Source organism: Balaenoptera ricei, chromosome 11 (genome assembly GCF_028023285.1).
Source record: "Balaenoptera ricei isolate mBalRic1 chromosome 11, mBalRic1.hap2, whole genome shotgun sequence".
Lineage (NCBI taxonomy): Eukaryota > Metazoa > Chordata > Mammalia > Artiodactyla > Balaenopteridae > Balaenoptera > Balaenoptera ricei.
In genome coordinates, this window is record NC_082649.1 from 1,400,708 (window position 1) to 1,419,790 (window position 19,083).

At 56.3% G+C, this 19,083-nt stretch overlaps 1 protein-coding gene across 2 annotated transcripts in view; it reads right to left on the reverse strand.

Moving 5' to 3' along the window:
- Positions 1-4,059: 4,059 nt before the first annotated feature.
- The window catches only part of GMDS (GDP-mannose 4,6-dehydratase), a 490,833-nt gene continuing 475,809 nt past the window's right edge, over positions 4,060-19,083 (reverse strand). For both annotated transcript variants that reach the window (XM_059937772.1, XM_059937771.1), the window contains 2 exons: positions 4,580-4,648; positions 4,060-4,387 (listed from right to left, as the gene is read on the reverse strand). In XM_059937772.1, the coding sequence (XP_059793755.1) occupies positions 4,325-4,387; positions 4,580-4,648 (132 nt within the window). In that variant the 3' untranslated portion in view covers positions 4,060-4,324. The remainder of the gene's footprint in view (positions 4,388-4,579; positions 4,649-19,083) is intronic.

Genomic DNA, 19,083 nt, shown 5'->3' on the forward strand with positions numbered 1-19,083 from the left:
GGCGGAGGGGCCGTCGGGGAGAAGACGGGAGGCCCCACCGCGGCTCCCACGGCCCGGGCTGACTGGGTGCCAGACATTCCCGGAGGGACCTCGGCCCCGGGGCCCCGCGGGGGCTTCCTGCGCGGAGCCTCGGTTAGTGCCGGCAGTGGTTTCCAGTGTTTGGTGACCGAGAACCAACCCAACGCAGTTCGGCTTTGCGGGCCGGTCCCCGGGTGGGTCGGTGGAGCCGGGGCCGCGGGGCGCCGTCGGGGAGAAGCGGCGCGACGGGAAGGCCTCGCCGTTTGGCCCTTGCCTGGAGGCTTCCTCGCCATTAAAAGCCAAACTCCAGCCGAGGTCCTGCCCCCTTCCAAATAGACACTTCCGCGCCCGGGCCGCCGCTCCAGCTCCAGGCGGGCCTCACAGCCGGCCCGGGCCCAGCGCCTCCCGTCGGAGCGGCCAACGCCAGAACCCCGGCTGCAGCCGCCTCCCCCGGTTCACCCACCCTGCTGTTGGGAGTCAGGCCTTCTGAGCGCTGTCTCCTCGCGCGCCCTGGGCGCACCGGCGCCTCGGCGAGGCTGGGGCTGAGCCGCGTGGGACTTTCTGCTTCTTAACTGCAGCTCTCTGTCGCGTCTTAGCCCGCGCTGGGGCTCAGGGCGCTGGGACACGTGCGCGGGGTCCCGCCGCCAGGGCTGGGGGAGGGGCGCGCGGCCGGCGCATGCGCGCGCTTGGTCCCTCTGCGGTCCTTGTCCTGGGATCCGGGCCCCTCGGTGCGGCCGCGGCTCGGAGGCGGTGGGTGGCGGAGCCCGGGGCCCCGCATCCTCGTCGGAGCTCCTCCGCGCAGTGGCTTCCGCGCCGGGAGCCCCAGTCCCCGAATCCAGAGATCAAAGGGGGCGTCCGCTGCGTGCGACCCCTGACCCTGGAGGCAGGGCGGGAACCGGGGTCTGGGGTCAGGCCGCGGTCGTCGGCCTCCCAGCTGGGACGCTCCAAAGGAGGAAAAGGGTGAGGGTGGGTGGTGCTCGGGACGGGGCCTGCGGATGGCCTCCTGCGGCCGGTGGGACGACCCGTCGCGGGTCTCGCGGAGTGAGGGGGCAGCGGTGGCCTCGCTAGAGGCTGGAGAGGCAAAATGGCTGGAGAGGCAGTCGCGGGCTAATCGCGGTGGCACAGCCCCCGGGTGTGCGCGGGCGGCCTGGCCTCGGGACAGCGGGGCAGCGGCGCCAGACCCTGGGGAAGGGGCCACTGGACGGTGGGGCAGGACCCAGAGCGGCTCTGCGGCCCGGCTGTCGCTGCCGTGCGAGAAAAATTAAAGCTCGCCATCTTTGGAGAGGTCCGGGGTGGCAATGTTAGGGCGTGGAGATGTTTGAAAGAGCCGTGCACACACACACACACACACACACACACACACACACACACGACTTTTTGGTAAATCTCCAAAAATTTGGTAAATCTCCGGCTCTTCCACCCCACCCCCCCAACGCCATCCATGGACCCGCCCGGCTGCGGGTTGTGAAAAACAGATGACTTGTGAACTTGGACTTACTGGCACACATCTTAAAACTGAGAGTACCCGGCTGGGATTCCCAGTACACATAAGGTGCCTGGGGTGCTTTGAGGCTTTTTCTTGGGGCTTCAAAAGTTATTTGTAAACAGTGTATCTATGGTTATTTTGAAACGAAATTTTGAGGTGTTGTCTCCTGCAATGAGCTTTAATAACGAAGGTCTCATTCCCCAGCAGCCGACCGACCAACCAACCGGGGTTCCTGTGCATTTTGGGGGTTGGTGTTGGTACAGGCGATTAAGGGAGACTGAGAGGAGCCTGCAGCAGTGTCTGTACTGGTTTCCTGGCGCAATCACAGACCTGGAATCCAGTTTCCGAAGGAGCCGTCTCGCGTGGAGTTTAACCTCAAAGCACTTCAGCCCTTCCCTCAAAGGTCGGCAGCCTGTGCTGCCCACGTTCGCCCCTACAAGCTGTAGAGGTGTGTCAGGTTTTCAGGGCTGGGCCCCAGTCTCTCCTCCAACAGAGGCAGCACACAGCCCACCGCCGCTTGGCAGGCAGGTGTGACGCAAGCTGAGGCCCCCGCTGCCCAGGTACCCACGCGCCGTGCTGCTCACGTAGGGCACGAGTGTGGGGCCTCACTGCTTTGCTCTCATATTTGAGTGTAAAGTTTCACTTTCTTAGCTTTTACTTAAAAAAATCAAGGTGGAAGATATTTTATCACATCTAAAATGAACAGTCAAAGCTGGCAGAGCAGGGAAAAAGGGGAAAATAAGTTTGCTGAAACTGAAGTGAGATTTAAGGTAGAAGAAACACTTTAGTAAGAATTGTCTTCAAGGATGTCCAAATGAAATTCACAGCCCAGAAAGAAAGCACAGAAATACTCAAGCAAATCTGTTCTCTTTTCCTCCTTTTAAGCACACACACAGGGAGGCCAGGAAGCCCAATTACCCCTCACCCCACCATCGAAGGTGCAGGAATAGAGAGAAGGTTGCAACCAAAAATACTTCTTGTGTCCTTCAGACCCGCTGCTCCAGGCCATCTGGAGAATAATTTAACACCAAGGCACCACTGGAGCCCCATTAACCCCCTGCCTGGACCCTCTCCAGTCCTCACTGAGGAGCCTTTGGGTGACAAGCCACGGAGCACCGGAGCCCGGGTGTGGGATGAAGTTGGGGGCTCAGGGGGTCAGAGGAAGAGGAGGAGGGGTGCCTTCCATCGGGTCAAGGCTAAGGGGAATGTGTGTGAATGTGTTTGTGAGCCTTGTGAGAGTGTGTTTGTGACGGCGGGTTTGCGTTGTGTCTCCAAGTGTCTGTGAGTGACGTTGTGTAAGATGGCATGCTTGTAGGTGTGTATTTGTGCTTGCATGTATGTGAATCTGTGTGTGACTGTGCGTATGTGAGTGTGTGTGTGCCCACCAGCCCCCTAGCCCTGCAGGCCCCGCCTTCCAGGGACCATCTGTTTCCAATTAGCAGCATCACGATTGGGAGAAGGCCTGTCCTGGGGCAGCTCCCGAGCCCCGGGTGGGCCAGCTCAGGCCCCCAGTTCTGCTCCATCGGAGCCCAGGCCGCCCCAGCCAGCATGCTTTCACAGCAACTGGGGCAGCCACACAAAGAGCCCTCTTTCCTGCCACCGGCTGCTGGAGCCTGGGTCCCCCCGCCCCAGATCATAAACCTGCCCATGAAGACATTCAGAAATAGTTCAGCTGCACTCACACAGGCATGTGCAAAGGCTGGAATTCCATTTGCTGTGAAGTTCTATTTTATTTTCCTTGGAGGGGGAGTGAGGGGGAGAGGAGTCCTGACCTAATTTGTTCTGGGGCGAAACATGGTATTTCACGCAGAGGTTTCCACCTGTACGCAAACCCTGGCTTAATGCTGGTGGATTCCACACGCGCGTGTCCACCTGCCTGAACCTGCACAGATATGCCCTACACGGCTCGGGAGCACACGCGGTTAAAGCCAGGCCCCCAGATGCTGCTCTCAATGAAACCGGATTTCTAATTAACCTGATGTAGTTCATGTGCACGCTATCTAGCATATATTAGGCACTTAATATAAACTGGTTGAATGACTAAATCAAAATTAGATTTAAAAAGTGATCTAGTACTGAGAAGAGGTTGGAAATAAGTAGTGTGTGTAAGATTCTAGACCACAAGCAAAGGCATGGGCTCAGAGACCTCTGGGTAACCCAGGGGCCTGGCATGGAATGTTCCAGCAATATTTACCCTCCTTCAAGTTTCTTCTTCTAACCACCTCCCCCCATTTCTCAAGGCTTCTTTTGAGATGGTGGGAGCCCTCTGGGTTCTAATTATAGTCGCAGAGACCAGAGCTGGTGTGAATGCCGCCTTTCTGCAGGACCTGGGCTTCCAGATCGGCTGCATAGAGCGGCTTACCGTGACCAGGTGGGGAAAGCGAGGTCCGGGGCAGAGACTCGGGAGGACGCTCCGGCCAGGCCGGGCTCAGGCCAGGCCGCAGCTCTCTCAGAAGGAAGCTATTTCACCCCAAGGCATGGATTTGGGTATTTTTGTTCTGGGGTCCTTATATAGCTGCTTTTGTAACTTGGAGACAATATCCACAGGGACTGTGTTAATGCAGGTTAAGAGAAAGGATATTTTTAATAAGAAAAGAGAAAAACCATTTGAAAGCCCCACAATTTCAGTAGTCTAGCGACATAATTTCAAGGAAAGTGAATATGTGATTAAAACATCTTGATTACCAAAACCGATCAGAGGAGGCCTGGCCAAAAGTAGAGTGGGCGCCGCCGGAGCCCATCCCGGCTGCTGCAAACCTCGGCGGCCGGGCGCGGGCGCGGGCGCGGGTCCGGGCGCGGGGCGCAGGCACCGCTGGGCGCTCAGGCGTTGGGGTTGGTACTCATGAGCTCCACGTCGGCGTCCACCATCTCCCTCACCAGCTCCTGCGGGGAGGACGCGAGCGCTGGTGAGACGGGAGCGTCTGGCCCCCTCCCGGGGCGCCCCCTCCACCTCCACCGCGGCGCTTGCAGCGGCCGGCGCCCCCTCCCCGGCCCTCCTCGCCCTCCCGCCCGGGGCGCCTAGCCACCGCGTCCCCTCCCCGGGCCCGGACCGGAGCGGCCGGGAGACGCACTCACATCGAAGGCGACCCGGGGCTTCCAGCTGAGCTTCTGCTTGGCTTTGGTGCAGTCTCCCTGCAGAAAGTCCTGCGGGGCGGGGACGGAGCACACGGGCGGGCGGTCGGCGGCGGCCAACAGGCTCCCGGGTCCCCCGTGGGACCCGGGGTCCCCGGGAGCACACGCGGTTAAAGCCAGGCCCCCAAATGCTGCTCTCAATGAAACCGGATTTCTAATTAACCTGATGTAGTTCATCTCCCGGGTCCCCCCCGCGGGCCCGGGGTCCCTGCCCGCCGCCGCCACCGCCACCGCGTCCCGCCGGCCTCAGTGACCTTCTTTTCTGCCTCGTGTTGTCAGGGACGCCGCCCCGAGAGCCGTGTCGGACTCGCGCTCCTCTCACGGAGCGGAGAGGGGGATGCGCCCTCCGCCCCTCCCCTGCTGTGCGCGCCCTCCCCCCTCCCCCCCCCACCGCTCCCATCCTCCCCCCCACCCCGTCTCTCCCCCCCTCCCCTCCCGGGCGCCCCGCTCCCGCGCAGCCCCGCGCCCTGCACACCCACGCGCGCGGGAAGAGGCGCGTCTCTCCGAGGGGCCCCTCCTTGCTGACCAGGCGCTGCCAGCCCTCGGCTGCCTGCTCCGTCCGTTCTCTCCCTTCCTCAGAAATGCTGATCTGGACCCCCTCACCCCACCCCCCGCGAAGGAGCGGCCCCCGCACTCGCACTCGGGGCTCCTCTACCCCCGCAGCCCCTTCCCCGCCGCCCGGCTCCAACGGCGGCCCATGTGCTCACTCGTGAGTTTCTCATCCCAGCTGACACGACCTTATCAAAATATAAAAACACATAAAAAAGGACGAGATGACTCAAGTAGTAGCCGCTAGGCCTCCCTGCGCAGGGAGGGAGCTGCAAACCGCCAAGGCCTCCCGGTTTCCCTCCATTGAAGAGACTTCCTGGGAAGGAAACCAGAAGAGCGTCAAGTATTGCCGCATCCCAGCCCTGCCGCTTGAACAGGTCCTGAGGACGCATGGATGCCAGCAAGAGGGATGAGAATTTCAAGATGATTCCAAAAGGAAAGGGAGACGAGAAGGAGGAAGGAAAGAAAGAAGAGAAAGGAAAGAAAAAGACTTTGAAATAGACCAAGCTGGGGGTAAGATGAACAGTTGGCCCCTCCAGATGCAAACGTGTTCCTCCAACGGTACACGAGACAGGAGCCCTCAAACGGAGGCCAGGGAAGGCTGCCTGGACACAGGCGGGACTCTGCACACCACACATACCCCAGGAAGACACTATCTCTTAGCCACACGGAATACTGAAGAACAGCCTAAAAACCATGGCAACAAGGAAAGTAACATGCTCAAGCTGTAACTGAAGGCTTCTGCCCCACGTCCTCCCCAGGCTCCCGGAAGGTGGATGGAGATGGCGAAGGCGCAGGGGCGGGCAGGACCCGCTCTGCCCACCCGGCCCTGGCCCAGCCCCCGGCTCACGTCCGCTAAGGCGTCTGGATCCACTTCTGCACCGTTTGCCTGAAATCTGCTCCAACACGGCCCATCCAGCTGCTCTCCTCCTCCACCACCCAGCCTCACATTTTAGGCTGGAATAAATCAAGTTCCCAAAGGCACTGCGTTTCGCTGAAGGGCTGACTTCCTCTCCAGCATTAATAATAGTCAAACAAGTTATTTCTGCTGGCCTTAAAAGTCCATAGGCAGAGTCTTCAGGAAAAGTAAGACGCAAATATTACTAATTAGCAGTTTAACACAGTGCTACATGGAGCTGGAAATACAAGTGGAAAAACAAGTGAATTTATTTTTCTCTCCTTTCCCTAAATAAACTTGTGTAGACTTCAGCGATACCTCTGTTCAACTCTGAGAGTCACACAAAGATATGCATTCTTTTTCCCCAGAGGGAGCTGTGAAACGTGGCATGAGGAAGCAACAGGGCCCCTCAGTTCCACAGCGGTCACGGTCACGGTCACGGCTTGAAGGGGCAGGGCCGCTGTTCCCTTCCCACACCTGCCGTGAGGTCACCGGTTCTGCAGAGGGTGTGAGCCGGGCTCTAAACTCCTGGTTAGCAGAACCCGAAGAACCGGTGCCATTTCAAATGGCCTCAGTAGGCTTGGAAAGGGTGCTTTGCATTGTAACTTGGTTTCCTGTATTTTTCTACAAGCAGCTCTTAATCTAAAAACAAGTAGGGAACTATAATTAAGGAAGAAGAAAAATGGCTTTCAAAAGCTCAGAAACAGACGTTGCTACTGTGCAAGGATTTCATTGAAACCAGAGATGCACCAGTGAAACTTCCCAGTGTAGTTCTGAGCCCAACTCCTACATTCCAGCTGAGCAGCTACCTTTCACCTTCTACCGAGGCTCTGTCTCCCTCCAATCTGATTAGACCGAGAGATCTTGTGAAGGAAAAGGAAGAGGTTCCATTAAAACGAAACGGTGGCTCTGGACGCCAGCTGCTCCAAGCTGACATCTAGCCCAGCCCCTGGGCTTGCGCCCCAATCCACGTGTAGGGAAAGATGAAGGACGGACGTCCCAGCTTGTTTTACCCTTAGCCCCTCCCGAAGGGCTTTCGTACTTCTCCCCAGTGTGTCCTTTAGGGAACCGGTTTGGGGCGCAGCAGTGGAGGTGCACGTGGCCGGCCTGCGGGGGAAGGAGGCTGGGAGCTGTGCTCTCCCAGGGCCACTCCCAGTACTCCCTGCCACTTCTCACAAACCCTCTCCACTAGGGTGTGGTCAGCTCCAAGGACGGGCGAGGAAGACGTTCATCTGTTCTGTTCTTTTCTTCTCTTCTGACCGTTCAGTTCCTTCTTTATTTATAGGCTTAAAGCCTCGGTATGACAACAGGGGCCAAAGCTGAATGAAAGTGATGATTTTATGTACAGTTTCCCAAGCGCACGTCGTGCGCTGGGTGGTCTGGACCTTTCCTTTAAAAGAGAGACGATAAAGCTCTGGGGAAAATATGAAGCACTTCCACGTGAAGATGACGTTTCCCGAACTCTGGCTCCTGGTGTCCTCCCCGTTTCCACAGGTGTTCCTTAGGTGAGTTTCAGCCTGTGATTTATTCTTGTCAGATTCAATTAGGGTTAGCTGAGCATTTTACAGCAGCAAAGCAGCACGAGCAGGGAAGACGTGTGTGTCCAGACGCCCTGCCCCTTCATGGTCCGAGGGCTCCAGGGCGCCTGATGACTCGGGTGGCCTTCAGGGCTTGTCCAGCCAGCAACCCTGAAGCCCGGGTGCCGGTGGTCAGAGTGGCAAACCCCAGCAGTTAGGAAGGCGTGTTTTGCTGCAGTAATTTTTCCGGCTTTCCTGGCTTCTGTTCTTGTTATAGTGAAGTGATAAAGGGCCAGACCAGATCCTGGAAAAGTCATTAGGCCAGTTCCTAAGCCCACAGTAGTTAACGCAAAACCCAGGAAAGCAGGGCCCATGCTGTGTCATTGTCTTACACTCTCACTACAGTCTTCTGGGCACCATTTCATCCTCATCAAGATAACAACACACCTTTAATACACCGGTTAGATTTCTTCCCTTCCCCCAATCTTACTTTCCTTTGGTCATTATTTAGCACATTAAATCCCTTTGATACTCAGCCACTTCCCTGAAAATCACTGTGGTGAAAGCTGTTAAGCAGATTCTATCACATTTCTTTTCAAAGTTCATAGTCTCATTTCTTTTTTTTTTTTTTTTTCATAGTCTCATTTCTTTTTCTCACTCTTTCACTGCGGTTACATTAGGAAAAGTTTAATTTTTTTTTTTTTTTTTTTGCCACGCTGCACAGCTTACAGAATCTTAGTTCCCTGACCAGGGATCGAACCCTCACCCTCAGCAATGAAAGCACGGAGTCCTAACCACTAGACCGCCAGAGAATTCCCAGGAAAATGTTAATACTAATATTAACATTAATATTAATTTCAAGTGATGTATTTCCTCAACAGGCCTGCCTGTAAGTTTTGCAAAGGGCATCTGTTTAGGTGGAGAAACATTCTGAGAGTGTGAGCTCTTTTGGCAGGATGCTGTCAAATTTCTAAAGTGCATACTGAAAGATCTGGACTCGAGTGACATAAATAAGGAGAAGGGCACAGACGACCAGGACGACAGAAGCCCTGCTTAAACATCTTCAAGGATTTAAGACTCGGATTGTGAGCGCTGCTCCGTAGTCATCGCTTTCCTTCCACTTTTCTTAAAAAAGCAAAATTGAGGAATAGCTGAGGTTCCAAGGGAATAAAAGAATGCCAGTGAATTTGGTTCTTGATGTCACTTGATGCTAATGCCTTCCTCTTGGGGGAAATGCTCCTTTTTCGAAAGACAGAACTGCTAACAACGACACAGTCAATGGGAAAACCTGTAAAGCTGCACGGACCGTCCCAGTCACGGGTGGAGATGCGCAGCTGACAGTCGGTGAGAACGGGAAAAAACAAACAACAAAGTCTGGATGTTCCCCCAGAAAGTCTGCAGTTGAGTCTGTCTCTGTCGGGCAGGTTAAACTCTTCATGTTCACATTTATGTCCTTTGATTGAAACCTTCCCAAAGAGGCAGCGAGCCCAGAGCAGTTCGCACCGCGGCAGCCTGAGTGAGGGTGCCCGGCGCGCCCCCCCCCCCCCCCTTCGCCTGCTGCACGTCAGCACCAGGGAAGCTGAAGCCCGGCCTCTCCTCTAATGACAGCGGCGATAAGAGAGGAGAAGAAAACGGCCGTCTGGTCTGCTCAGGAAGCGGCCTCAGAGGGGCTGTCTGTCAGCGGGGCTGCCGTCGGGGAGAACAATACTGGGCTCTCCCCCGGGGAAGTGCAGTCCGTCAGTACCGGCTCCACCGGCCACTGACCGTGGAGACAAAGTGGCAGAGGAAGCCGAGTGAGCAGCCCGTCTCGGGCGGCCGGGACGCGGGCAGGACAGGCGCACTGTGCCCTGGATGCTGGCACCCCTGCCAGTGGCCTCGCAAGTGAGCCTCGGGACGTGCTGTCGGGACCCCAGGGGGGCGGGAGGTGCCCGAGGGGATCTCCAGGATGCTTCCCCGCCCCCCCCACCCCCGCCGCTGATCCCATGTTTCTGGGCTGGGGACCACTCACTTCCAATTGGTAGAATTTGTCATTTGGAACCAGCAGCTACTAAGAGCTACCAAACCAAGGGGGGAGAAATACATCCGCCTCCGAGCGTACCCCAGACTCGGATGAAGTCTATCTGGCACAGCAGAGCTTTCTGAAAAAGTGAATGAGAGCACTGTCTTCCCTAGGTGTCCACTTGTAAATCTGTAAATAAAGCCTACGGTGGGGGGGGGGAAAAAAAAGCATTCACTTTATAAAGGGAGAACCCGATTAACGGCATTTATAGTGCAGCCTACATAGAGATGAATCCTTTTTCATTTGTATTTTGAAAATATGATTAGCAGAAAAAGACAAATGTAGTTAGGGAAAAGGGAAGAAATACAGACACACAATTATACAGGGAAATACAGGACGAAACACACCAATTTCCTTTTAAATAGAGCTTTAAAAATATCCTGGGGAAAGTCCTTTCAGGCAGACGTGCTCGGGAGGAGCGGAGACGAGGACAGGTGCCTTCCCGCGTGGAGCGGGTACGTGCCCCACACCCAGGCCGGCTTCTGTCCTGGCCGTCAGCCCCAGGCTCCCGTCCCCGTTCCCGGGACAGAGAAGCAGGCCCCGGGGACGCCCCAGCCTTCTGCACCGGCCGGGCCCTGGGCCTCCGGGGCCTGTCCGGCTCACCCAGGCTCAGCCTGCGTAGGCTGGGCAGAGGAGAGTGTTTCTCGAAGCTGCCCCAGGAGGTTTGGGGGCTGTGGAGGCACAGGTGGGTGTGTCATGGGTTGCTCTAAATAAAATAAGCCAATAAGGTTTGGGGGTGCAGCCTGGCAGCACACATACTTCCGAGGGGCCACCTTCCTGCGCCTGGCCTGCATCTGTAACTGAACCGCAGCGCTCACTTCTCTGTTAGCTTTACTCCTTGGTCTGCGGTGCTCATGGGAGCGTCAGCCCAGGGGAAGCTCGACTAAGTCCTGTAACTGGGGCCTCTGGATTCTGATTCCTTCCCTGATGGTCACTCTGAGCAGCTGACGCGGGGCTGACTTGCAGTGGCAACGCAGGGCTGGTTAATGAAAGGGAGATAAGGTTGTTGGTGACCTCAGCATCCCGGCTTCAAAGCCAGCACCGTCTTTGTCGGAAATTACTGGTTACTGTTAATAACTGGATCTAGGGTGTAAATATTACCCAGGCTAGTAGGAGGTGACACAAACCCCGCGGAAAGGAGATAAAGCTCCTTTAAGTGGACCGATTAAAGAGGGTTGTCACACAGTTGGCTGGTGGCCCTCTGGAGCACGAGGCCGGGCCGCTCTTCCTTTGACACTTAGTACTTTCTACCCTCCAAGCACTGCACATACACCAGCTCATGAAACCTCCAGACAATCAAAATGCAACTCAAGAGATCTTGTATCTGCTTCAGGTGGCCTCTTTCCTAGGGATGAAAGACCTGCAAAGCACCTGCAAGGCACCTGTGGGGCGAAGGCACGGCTCCGTGTTCACTCACCTATAGCCTGATGCCCCCTCACCCAGGGGGGCCGACTCAGGCCACCCGTGACCGCCACACGCACAAGGGGAAGGCAATTTCCTTTCTAGTTGTTAGATTACTCGGTCCCTTAGAAATCTGCCCGCACCCTCACCCCTGCCTTTGAACATTAGTACTAAAGAGTATTGTAAGTAATATGGATGCTTCTGTGACACGGATGGCATATTTTTTCCTTTGGGGTTTTTCTCAGCTTGTATAGTACATCAGGTCACTCAAACTCAAGAAACCTCACTTCAATAATCCATCCATCCATCCTTCCTTCCTCCCTCCCTCCCTCCCTCCCTTCCTTTCCCCCAACCAAAACAGAAATGACATGACGGTCATTCAAACATACATTCCCTCAGTAACTTCTTAAGGCATGCTAAGGCTAACCAGGCCACTGACAGCATCCAAATTCTTGCTTTTTGGTTGCTTCTCTGGGGAGTTTCATATTTGAGGAAAAATTAAGACGACTGCTATGACGTTTGTTAGTACGGTTTTTGAGAGACATGGGGAAAGATGAGTATGAAGACGAATCTTTAGGTTTTCTACGATTCTATCTGTCCATTCATTTGGTTTCCTGTCAATAGTGGGTTTACCAGGCTGTGGCGTAGCTACGCTACCCGGTTACCGGGTGTATTTTCTTTTCTATCTCTGTAAGAGAGACAGAATCCCATTCCCGAACACGGCTATAGAGATACTTAAACCAAACAACTTGACGAACATCACAAACCCATCTAGTGGCCGCGCGCTGGGCCAGAAGCCAGCACTCACAACACCCAGTAGGACAAGCCTTCCCCAGAAAGCACTGCAAACAACATGCTTTGTGGACGCTCATTTGAGTGGCCAAGAGGCCTCTGAAGAATGAAGACTAAACCAAGTGGAGACATCAACGCGTTCCAGTGCTGGGTGACAAGACGGCCAGAGCAGAGGAACACTTATGGTCCAGCGTGCGTGAGGCTTCTGGACCCCGCAAGCTAACTGAAGGTGGTGGAAATGAGACTGTTGGTTACAAGGGAAAGGGGTCGACAGGGAAGGTGCTGCAGGACCCTGCGGTGGGGTGGGGGGGGGAGGCCTTACACCGAGGGTGTGTCCGGTACATGAGGGTGTGCATTTGTCAAAGCGGGTTCAGATCCGCGCGTTTCACCGCACACACATTTTATCTCAATAACAGAAGCTCCTTAGACGCTGACAGCACAGACACCACTGGGGAGACCTGGCTTCATCTGTGGCTCAACCACTGAGCTGTGCTGCCTTGGGGAATTCTCAGTGCTTCTGAGCCTCAGGTTTTAAATCTGTGAAATGGGGAAACACGGCCCACCAGGCAAGGTTGCTGTGAGGATTCACGGTTACACGTGGAAAGCAGCTGGCACCATTTCTAGTTCATCATGACAGCAGGCTGGCTAGTGTTGCTTTTATCACCAAGGTGGAGGGAAAGCAATTCTTTTCATATCTTGTAGTAACATCAAGGATGAAAATGTAATCTTCTAAAGTGGGCTGTCTTATAATTTTTCTTTTATAGTTATGTCGCTTTTACCTTGCACCCTAACCTAACTTCTGTTTCTAGATCATCATGTTTTGAATAATGCTAACGGACTTGGTATTCTGTTTTTCCGCAATTACTGTAATCATTTCACATGCTCTTGACTATTGCCAAACCTTTACGGCCTTAGACGCTGGGGAAGCAGCATTGGACTAGACAAGGCCTGTCATGAGCTTCTGTTTCAGCAGGAGGGACAGTCCAGAGGACAGCAGACGTGAATAAGCCCGTCTCAGCCACAGGGAGTTCAGGGCAGAAGGCTGAAGGGGAGGGGAGCTTGAAAACCAGTGGCAGGCCCTTCTTGAAGCGGTGACGTTTATCAGAGACTTGACTGATGAGAAAAAGCGTCACGTGAAGCTTTGGGGTAGCAGGGTCCTTCGGGGATGGAGGGAAGGCCACTGAGTCTGGACAGGGTGACGAGGTGGTTGGAGCCCAGAGGAGCCTGGCGATCACACTGGCCCCCGGGGTAATTCCCATCACGGGACCCAGGACCTTCGCAGCAGAGCCATGTTGTCACACAACTTTATCCTGTAGTCACTGATGGTCCCTTAGAGCACCTGCAGCCCGTGGGCCACAGCTATAAACTGGCCACCTCAGCCTGATGTAGTCTGAAAGTCTGATTTTCTGATGCCAATGCAATTTTTGAAAGTAAGTGTGGGATTGACTTCTAGCTCCATGTTTTACAAGGGTGGGTGAGTTATTTTTGCCCAGAATGCTCCAACTCTCACACACAACCCCCTTCCCTCCTAAAGATCTGCCACTCTTTGTTGTGCTTGGGTCACTCAGCCTGGAAACATCGGGCCGCTCTTGAAGGGATGAGGTCTGGGCACCTGCCCTTGAGAGGCAGGACCGTGCCCAGCGGGCCTGCAGGACACAGTGCCCACGGGGCCTCCCGGGGCAGAGGGCAGCGCCTGCTGTGTGTGCAAGGAAGGGCTGACCCTCTTCTGGTCCAGCAAGGACACCGCGGACCTCCTGAGGGCTGCCTGCCCTTCGTCTCCTCCGGCAAGAGTGGGTCCCTGCCGGTGTTGGGCGCAGCTTGAGCTCCCCTGCGGCCACGGCCCCTCTTCTGCCCCATAAGGTCTCGAGAGGATGGGACACAGCACCCAAACCTGCTTGAGTTTAATTTTTTTTTTTTTTTTACGAAATCCTCTGTGTGTGTGTGTGTGTGTGTGTGTGTGTGTGTGTGTGTTACGTAAAGGTCCACACATCTGCAGAGAAAGAACCTGCTTTACTTTTAAGGTTTGTGCACCTTATCAGCCTCCGACTGAGTCCAGAGTCTGGCTTTGCTTGGAGTCTGGGGCGGCTTTGAGCACAGGCTTGGCTGGGTGTCTCCGACCTCACCGTGGCCGCTGAGCGGGGTGAGAGCGGCTGGAGACCAGGGGAGGCCAGGGGACGGTGGCCACGCAGGTGGCGGGGGACGGTGGCGGCCAGGACCAGGCGTAGCGGTGACGCAGGAAGCGGGTGAAGCGGGGCCCACTTTGGAGGAGCAGGCAGAGGACTGGCCGGGCGACAGAGGGGTGGGAGAGCATTCACGGAGGACACCGGGGCTGCGGCCCCAGTGAGAACCTCTTCGCGGCGTTCAGAGACTCGTGGGAACTGAGCGCTGCCAGCAAAGTACGAGAGTCACATTTTATCACGACCCCTCGGCCGTTAGATGTTGTCCTCTTTTCAGGGAAACCTCTTGTTTTCATGATTATGAGACAGAGACCCTTCCAAAGGATTCCTTCTGTAGAATTACCTGCGGTCTCCTCTGTCATTCCGTGGACACACTGTCTTGTTTTGAATCTTGATTTGATGCCAAACCTCTCAGCGGAGGAAGTCTGGTGAACCCCGTGTGGGAGGGAGGCCCCTCAGCTCCATCCATGCCCCCCCAGCGGGCAGCCTGGCCGTGCCTGACCGAGCAGGGAACGGGTTAAGCCAGCTGCGTCCACGGCGTCCTGCCGACACGTCCCCTTCAGCCTGCGGCTGCTGCACAACAAAGCACGAGGGGGCCTTTCACATGACATCATAAAAGCCTGATTTATCACCAGCCACCCAACAACTAGAAAATCATAACATCCTTTCAGGAAAATGCAGTGGAAAATAATCAGGCTGACTTGATGGAAGCTTTGGAGGGGACTCCAAGTGCGATAGGCCGCCCAGCAACCCTTGGCAGGTGCTGCGCGTGTGGCCAGGGCGGCCGACGCCATCGAGGCTGGGGTCCGAGCTGTGCGCTGCCCATGACCGAGCGTGGCTTTCGTGTCCACAGATACAAGAGCTTGGGTCACACTCTGCCAGCTCAGCTGAGATAACAGTCCAGTGCGTGTGAAAGTCTTCTGGAAGTGACAGCTGTACGCAGACATGAGGAGTTACTGGTCACAGAAATGCAGGCGCCACCCCGCGTCACGTGACCCCCGCGTCACGTGACCCCCACCTGCTCCTTCCCAGGACGCTGCCCTTCGTTCCGTGTCATGTTTCCAGAGTGTGTGCCCGTCTACGATGCGTCACCATCCTTAACAACCCAGGGGCCAAGAGACGACGCAGAGGAGACACCGGAAGCACCCCAGGAAATGCAGGGCTGGCCGCCTCCTGCCCCCAGGAGTTGGTCCCAGGGACGTCCGCGCCTCCGAGCGGTTCCTCGCGCTCGATAATTGGATAAAACCACGGAGCAGGAGCGCGGCTTCTCTGACAGGCATGATGCGTCTGCAGACAAACCGGAAAGGGGGCAGAGGCCGACGGGAGCCTCCGGTGGTTCCAGGGCTCCGGCCACAGCAATTCCACACAGCCCGCTGGCACCAACAGGGGCCCGCCTCGGCCAGGAGACGCCAACTCCGAAGGCCCTGGGGCTCTGGGGTGAGGGGGAACCGACAGGGCCAGTCTGGGGCGGAAGCTGGGCAGGAACGCAGCCCTGGACTCGTCAGAGCGACTTTCACTTGGTTTTGCTGCTTCCCCTCAGGTGTGCAGCGCGGACTCTTTGCAGGATCACAGGTGCACCGAGCAGATGCCCAGAGAAGCTTCCTGAAAGGCTGGGGCTCCGTGCGGCCCCGCGAAGGGGAGAGGCCCTGGGCGGGAGGTGCTCAGCCCAGCCCCAACCCGTCAGCCTGCAGAGGGGCCTGCGGGCACCTGGGGCCGCCCCGCCCCGACGGCCGCCCACCCCGGCCCGAGCCCCCAGGGCCTGCGGCGAACGGGGATGCCGTGGACGTGGACGGGGCAGAGGAAGGCCAGACAAAGCTGGCCCTGTGCCCGGCTCTGGGACCGGAGCCCCGCTCCGTGAAGGAGGCGGCGGTGGGACAGCAGTGTCAAGGTCCCGCCCGAGCCCCTGCTCACGCCCCAAGGACGGCCGGCGCCCGCCCGGTACTACGGGCCACCCTGCACCTCCTCGCTGCAGCCCTCCCCGTGAACGGCGGCCTCGGCGGAGCCCCGAGCTCTGCCCCGGAGTGGAGCCGCACGAGGGGCAGGGGACGTGGCGCGGGGGGCAGCGGCCTGGCCCCCGGCCCGGCGAGCTCCACGCAGGGGCCGCACGCGCGCGGGCTGACCGTGCTGGCGCGGGAACCGGGCTCCAGACGGTCCCCAGGAGAGCACCCTGGACACCGGAGAGCCCGTCCAGCACGGCTGGCTCGGCCCGGCGCCAGCTGCCCCGACCGCAGCGCGGGTGTTCGCGGATTGCGTCGCGCCCGGCCGCTGCGGCCACACGTGGGCACTTACCCCAGAGCCCCCGCGCCCCCCCGCCCCGGAGCCTCCATCCACCACAGCACAACCTCTCGGGCTCAGCCGAGGCTGCAGAGTCACGTTCCGCAGACCAGGAAACCGAGGCTTGGTCACAAAGTTACTGAGTAGGGGGCGGGGGCGAGCTTCAGACTCTGGCTGCTTTGCTCCCCAACCCTTGACCGCAACCCTAAATCGAGTGAAAGCCCCACGTGGGCAGGAACTGGATCTCGGCCACGGGCGGGACCACGCAGTGCATGGCTGGGGCTTCCCGGACACGGGCCTCCCCACCCCGAGGTCTCCTGCGTGGCCCTGCTTTTCCCCGTCGGGGTCCCTGCAGCCGACCCGGAGTCTGTAAGGACTCTACCGTCCGCCCCCAGGGGTGAGCGCCTGGGAAGGCCAGCACACAGCAGGCGCTCAGCAAGGATCTGTTTCGTGGATCAGGAATGTTTACAGCCAAGGTCAGTACTTTCCCCCATTTCCCCCAAGAAACACACCTGCCCCCCTTCCCGCTGCGTTGACACCATCACCCCTGCCGCCCCAGTTTAAAGTCATGGCGACTGTGACTGCCTCTTCCGCCCACATGTTTTTTCCCCAAACCTCTCCCAGAACTTCGGCTGGGGTCCTCTTTTCTCAGCCCTCAGGCCACGCGCACTTGTGTGACGACAGTCCTCCACAGACCCGCCCGGCCCCGCTCCAGGGCCCCCCTCTCCCTGGGGTGCTGTTCCTTCCCCCAGACAGAAATCTCCATTGTTTGCCAAGCCATTCCTTCCTAGAAGGCCGGCTCTCCATGTGGACCTACCCCCTCCCACCCGTCCCCCAAGGACACGCACCCTCCCAGAGCGCCCCATCCTGGGAGCACAGGGGTTGGGCACCTGTCGCGCCCCCCAGGGAAAGGAACTCTGTCGAGTCTCTTCCGCCCTGATCACAGCCTGGTACGGGTGCTGCTCACAGCGACTGCGCAAGAGAGAGGTGCTGGAAGGGTGACTGTGCTCCGTGTCTTAAGCTCTCTCCCCGCATTTGCTGAGGACGGGCCTGGAGCTCTGTAGTGGGGGCGGTGCTTTAGCGTCGCCTCTCTTTTCGGGATTTCCCTGGGTTGTTCGTTAGCAGTGACAACATAAGCAGCGTGGTTATTCCGGGGAGAAGAGGACCAGAGGGAGCTGTTTTAGGTGGAATTTCACGTCTCTGACGTGTCTGCACATTTCAGCGTCCACCCCGACCGCAAGAAAACCTTTCTCTGCAATGCGGTGCTTCTGAGTCGCTTACATATTTCAAGCTGCCTGCGGAGTGGCATTCAGCAACGTGGGAGGTTCCGTGGGTTATTTTATGTCACTGTTGAGGGCTGCTCCATGATGTACGGCTTCAGTTCACAGCCAGCAACACAGTGTTACTGATTTTATACGGGAAAAGCCTAGAACAAGCATCTGTTTGGCTAAACCCGTATTCCTTGCTATTACAGCGAAGAACAGCTTCGAACACATGCTAAGAGTTTCCAATTGAATTCTCCTCTCTTCCTTTATTGCCTCCTCAATGAAAAGGCAGACTTGTTTTGCATGGAGAATCATAAGGTCTTTTAGTTTCGCAATACCTTAATTCATGGGTAGTCGAGCTAATCACCACTCCCAAATGATGAAACATCGAAACCATTAACAATTTTACATGAAAGCGTTTTCGTAAAATAGCTGCATTTTACAGGTCTACGTGTAGACATGCTGTGGAAATCGCTGGCTGCTGCCTGTGTGTTGAATTTTCCTGCCGGCCCTGATGGAGGCCTTGCTGATAAAGGACCTAAAATATGAATAGTCTTCTCAGAGCTCTTCTCTGAATTTATTGCTCTAAATTTCCAGCTAAAAGGGCTGTAAAGGCAACACTCTACAAAATCAGAAATAAAGAGGTCATGCGCTTAATTTTAAGGCATCCTTTTAAAAATGCAGAAATGTAAATACAATTCTTATTTTGCTTCAAGTGTTGACTTATAATACTGTCTACGAAATACCATTCATATGCCTGGTTTCAGGTTTCGCCACAGGGCTGGGCCTCCCGGGGTGGGAGGTGTGCACCCTTCAACCCTCGGGGTCCTGACCCGCAGCGGGCCTGTGACGGCCCCTCAGGAGCAGGTGTAGGGGAGAGGAGCCTGCCGCTCCGTGGGGCGTGTACTGTCGTTATGACTCATCTCAGCCCAGGTCCCGAGGATGCATCGTTGGCTTCTTAACAGACGGGAGAACTCAGTCTCAGAGGTCAATTCAGGGGTCAGAATAGCTGATAATTCTCAGTCTCTAAATTTAACAACTACGCCCCCAACATGGAGCCCGGTGGGACGCCGTGCACGCAGCCTCCCATGGAACATGGTCAATAACACTGTTCAGTTTTCCTAATAACACAGCCCTTCAGCTACGATTCCCAGAGGAATGAAATCCTGTCACTGCATCTTGTAACACGAAAAGCGTGTTGCACAAGGTGCAGATGCAACCAACCCAAATGTTCCTGCCTCAGTGACCACATTTCCCTGGTGCGCGGCCAAAGGGCATCTCTTCCTTTGGGCTCATCCCCACCCGGTCTCAGACAAAGGCCACTTACCCAGGTTGATTCTCCCCAACCACCTCTTCTTGAAAAGTTTATTGCATCCTTCTCTATAAAGACATTTTCATGTTGTTTCAAAGATACCCCTTAGATACCATGGTCCTAACGGCTCTTTAAGAAAATTGTTCTAACATGTCTTGTTTCTTTGCACAGGTGACCAGTTCCTGGTTTCATAAGAGTTTTCC